Source organism: Macrobrachium nipponense, chromosome 30, assembly GCF_015104395.2.
Source record: "Macrobrachium nipponense isolate FS-2020 chromosome 30, ASM1510439v2, whole genome shotgun sequence".
In the NCBI taxonomy this organism is placed as follows: Eukaryota; Metazoa; Arthropoda; class Malacostraca; order Decapoda; family Palaemonidae; genus Macrobrachium; species Macrobrachium nipponense.
This window is the reverse complement of record NC_087218.1, coordinates 2,541,162-2,546,161: the sequence shown is the minus strand read 5'-3', so window position 1 is coordinate 2,546,161 and position 5,000 is coordinate 2,541,162. Positions and strand designations below refer to the sequence as shown.

The window sequence follows — 5,000 nt, the reverse complement described above, 5'->3', positions numbered from 1 at the left end:
TAAACTAGGAAGATACAGCTTATACCAAGAATATGTGCGCAGCAGGAGTTTCAAATAAATCATACAAAAAATCTGCAACAGAGATTTTCCACTGAAGCGATGAGTCTAAAAAAAATAAAAACATTATCATAACGACAAAAACGAGCAAACAACCGTATCCTAAAGAATATAATTAGGCTATATGTATAGATATAACACAATGGGCTTATCGATGAATTTAGTAGTCAATAAATTTATTACATATACGTAAATAGAAAAATTCACTGAAGCCAAACGTTTGAAAGATACCAAGTATTAATCTAATGTTGAAATGAAAGCAAACTGGTGTCACAGCATCATTGGGTATTAGTGTCTAGTTTTATTTATATATGTGTGTGTGTGTTTGTGTGTATATGTATATAATTCTGAAACAGTTTTTGAATTTGAAAAAAAAGGGAATTTTCATGAAAATGTTTAAGTACATACTAATATACTTTGGATCTGAAATTCAACTATTACAGTTGATTGTTATTATTTAACAGGGCAGATCAGTTGGAAGGAGGCCAGCAGCTGTTAGAAGACCTTCCACTACATGCGGTTATTACTTCATCCTTGAATGCACAAACTACTCAAAATATGAATAAGGTTCTCTCTTTAGATCTATATTGAATGAGAAAAGTTATCTAATGTGCTACGATAAAATTGTGTCCTGTTCTGTTTTACCATATGCATATAAAATAAATCTAATCAGGGCTGTGAATAGTTCAATATAAATATCTTTGTTTCTTGCACAGGTTGTGCGAGGAAGCAGTTACGAAATTGAACGTCTAGAAGTCCTTTTGGGTAAGCTCCGAACACTTTATTCCTGGAATCCTGTGGTTTCTTCATTGGTTGTTAAGGCTTTTGGGTAAATATACTCTAATTTCTGCTGGCTCCATTTTTCAGTGGTTGCTAGGAACATGTTATAGACTACGTAGCTTTTAAGTTTTTAGACTTAAGATCTGCTATAAATCTGTACTCTTTGGAGTCACGTAGGGACTCAAATTCAGCAGTTTGGATGCATTAGTTAGAAGGCTCACTTCAATAGCAGAGGAACAGCTCGGTCCTTATTCTTCAATATGCTCCTTGGTTTCATTTATATCACTTTTATTTACATAAAAGCATTATGTTTTAACCAAAAATTATTGTTAATTCTGAAGCTTGAAACTTTGGATGTGCTAATTATGAGTATCATTATATACTGGAGTTTTAGTCAGATTCAGATTTTACAATTCGATTTCTGGAATTCAGCGGTGGGTGAGGAGGAGCCAGAATAAGTACACCAGTAATGTGGGCTTGATACTGCTAACTGAAGTTATAAAAATGAAAGGTTGTCATCAGGAATAGTTCCAATAGATTCATACTTAAATTATGATCTTTGGCAAATAAGTTGTGTAACAAAGAAATATGTAATGTCCAAAAATCAAGATGAAAGAAAACCCAGTGATTTATTGATGAATATTGTCCATTGGTTTGCTCCTGACCGATGGTTATTTTAAGTGCATAGAATTAGAATATTAGTAGAAAGAAAGGTATAGTAGTTATTAAGAATCCTGAATCTCTGATAACAATTTTTTTTGCAGATTTTGTTTTTTTGTTTTTTTTGCAGATAAATTATTTTCTTTTTTGCAGATCAGACAAAGAACTGCTCGAAGTTAACTTTTCAGAGGAAGTCTACGCTTTGTTGGACTAAGCTTGCACCAGGTAGATTATTACAGTTCAATCCAGCTAGAAGATACAAAGTTCATTTGTATTTTCTTAGCTATTTTGCATCTTTAAACAAAAGCAATTATTCTTACAACTAAGGCAAATGAAATAAAGTTCTTGTAACTCAGTGATAAATGACTTGGAGAAAAGAAAAGTAATATGTGCAATTAGGATCTTTTGTATTCTGTTTTCTTTAGACATTAAAAAAAACCATTTGGCATTTCCTAAATAAGAGTTATCAGAGCTTTATATAACTTAGAATTTTCCCTGTTTGTTTTGAGGCTAATAGTAGTTCAAAAGAAAGATATTTCAACTCGTTTTACATGTAATTGTTTGTTCAGCTGGATAAGGTTTTTATAGTAATGCCATACGTATGGTATATATGAACGCCATTTAGTAATTAATTTCTTAGAATAATTTGGTTTTGATATAGCAGAGTTTCTAATTTTTTTTAAATGCATCTATGGTGCTGCTGTTATTGTGGCAGTAATAGATCAACAAAGGCACGGTATGAAAGTCTCTGTGCAAACCAATATTTATTTTTCCGTAGGTTCGAGCAACTTCGACCGATGAAAACAAGTGGAGCAGCAGCCACAGCAAATCGGAGGTGAGTTAGAGGGAGGCGCTTCTAAGAGATAAAATCGGACCAAAAAACATTCCAACTTTTGATGGGATGTATGTTAATATTTTACATCTAACTTGACATGTTTATAAAATGGAAATAAATTCTGAATTATGTCATGAGATTGGTAGAGGAACATATACTGAGTGTTTGTTTTTTGTTTTCAGGTCAGAAACCTTCCATCACTTACTGGTTAGAATCCATTCGATCCGGCCCAAACGGGCAAAGATAGAAAAAATCAGGAAAACCAGTGAGCGGAGCCAATCAATTTTTGACATCTGCTGAAATACAGAAACTATTGACTAAACAAAATAGGCTTTCAGTTAGGAAGGATGCTTTAAATCAGATTACTGGACATACAAAATGGTTTTATTGTCATGAAAAGTGCATAATCTTCAAATAAAATATGGATCTAATACACTTCCAAGATGGTAATACTCATTTCTTATGGTTTTTATTTTTTTAGCATGTTGTGGCCATGTTTACAGCTGTACAATACTGACAACACATATTCTTGTTACAGAGAGAGTAAAGTACCTGAAACAAACAAAAGCAATCAGAAGTTTGTCTTAACTACTGAAGGTGTGAAAGCAGAAAACGAGCAAGTTCCTGGAGACAATGCACCACCTGGAAGGTAAACCATCTCCTGTATATACGTAGTTCTCTACAGCCTAAAAACAGTAAGGAGGTTGTCAAATAAAACTAATGCCCATTTCCAAGTCCTTCTCTCATTTTTTATACATTACTTTCCTGTGTACAGTATTTTATTCTTTTGACAAAGCTATTTTTTTTCTTTTTTTTTAGTTTTTCACATATCAGTCATGCTATCAATATCCATTTCTATTGCCGTACTACTATATGCTTTGTGGTATCTCATGCCAGTTGAATAGCTTTCCTTTAACAATTCAACTCTATAATTAGGAAGCAGGTGTTTGCATACAATCTTACTTACTCTAAAAAAAATAATATGCAGATAACATATAATTTCCTAAGTTTAATTAGCTTACCTGGTTTACTCAGGCATGGAGTTAGGATCTTTTATATTTATTGATTATGGCCTTCAATAATGACTTAATATGCTTTGTATATTTTCATCTACAGGCTGTAGTGTAGGAGTTGCAAAAATTTGAATTACTCGGAGCCAGTTGTGTATTGCTAACTTCTTGTATACTTATAATAGTAGTACCTCTTTGTGGGATGAGAAACCTTTAGAAGAATCTTTTGATATTCAAAGATTTCCCATCTTATAAGTTCATTAAAACATTCATTTTTTTTAATACATATCCCGCAGTCGAGATGATGCAACCAGTGAAGAGGATAAATGAGCGGGATTCCCTTGCCAGTTTTGCAGGCTCAAAGTAAGTTGCGATTCTTGTGAATAGATTAACACCAGAAATACAGTGGTAATACAGATTTATTAGAAAGCCAGTAAACGTTTGTTTTTCACCAAGCTCTAGAAGTTTTATAATCAGAAAAAGGTGTCTAACAGCATTGAAGAAGGTATGGCCGTTTACTGTAGATATGTCTTCTTTCTTGCATCACAACAAGTGTTGAAGCACAAGTGTTTGACAGCAACAAACACCACACTAAACACACATATTCTTAGTAATTATAAAATGTTGTCATAGTTAGTACATATTACTATTTTTCAAACAAGCAGTGTAGTAGATAAGAAACCAGTCTTTCCTTACCCAGTCATGGAACTGAATCATATCTACTTCATTCTGTATGATAGAGAAAAAAAATAATCCACTTCCCTCTCTACAGTTACCTAGTGAAAACTGAAAATTGAGCAGTCTTCAAGAAAACAAAGGAGATTGGAGGGAAATGAAATATTGTTGAAGAGATACAAATTTGCTTTGTTTGAACCAAGGCTGGCATTTTGGTATGGAATTCTGTACAATACAGTTAAATTATTATTTAATATGTTACATAATTTTGAATGCCATGTTTTTGTTAGTTTGGTAGTACATTGCTTTCAGTTGTAAATTCGGCAGAAGTCATCATACTTTGGGGACTGCTGTTTCTTGACGTATGAGAACGAGGGGTGTGCAGATAGGCCAACGCTTGAAACTGGAAATTACACCCCTTATTAAAGAAGATGATGGTGGAGATTGGAAGGAAATAATAACCCACCTTAGTTCTTAATATGCCTAAGTATAGTACTTACTTATGAGTTTAAAAACCCATAATTTTGGAAAATGTAGATTGAGTCTATATAACAAATTACCTCCAAAGCCCACCACATCTGCCGAGGCGTCTCACTTTTTCATCAGCCATTCTTTTTCATTTTACTCATTCCATTTCCAACTCATTAACATGTAATAGAGGTAGTTACGGAGTTAAATGGCTTACCTCTCCATTGGTTTGAAAAACAGCCTCTCTAAGAAAGACCACATCATATTAACCCTTTTGGTTACTCTGAGTCACGAACGCTGTAAGTTTTGACAAGAAAATATCTGCATTGAAGCCCTAGTTCCATGGTTGGATGGTTGAAGTTCTAAAGGACTAAAGCACTTATTGAGATAATTATTCACTGGCAGTGACAAAATTGAGAACTAAATGCACTGTTGTACTCTGAATTGATTTGTGTACATGAACAGTTGCTTTGCTAGAAACTGTGTATATTGACAAATCATCATATCCTCTATTA

General features: G+C 33.4%; 1 protein-coding gene across 1 annotated transcript in view; it reads left to right on the top strand.

Annotated features, from left to right (window-relative positions):
• LOC135201955 (uncharacterized) overlaps window positions 1–5,000 on the top strand; it is a 63,590-nt gene that overhangs the window by 29,529 nt on the left and 29,061 nt on the right. The window contains 4 exon segments of the mRNA XM_064231235.1: window positions 522–624; window positions 774–886; window positions 2,276–2,332; window positions 2,515–2,539. Of these exon segments, the coding sequence (XP_064087305.1) occupies window positions 522–624; window positions 774–886; window positions 2,276–2,332; window positions 2,515–2,539 (298 nt within the window).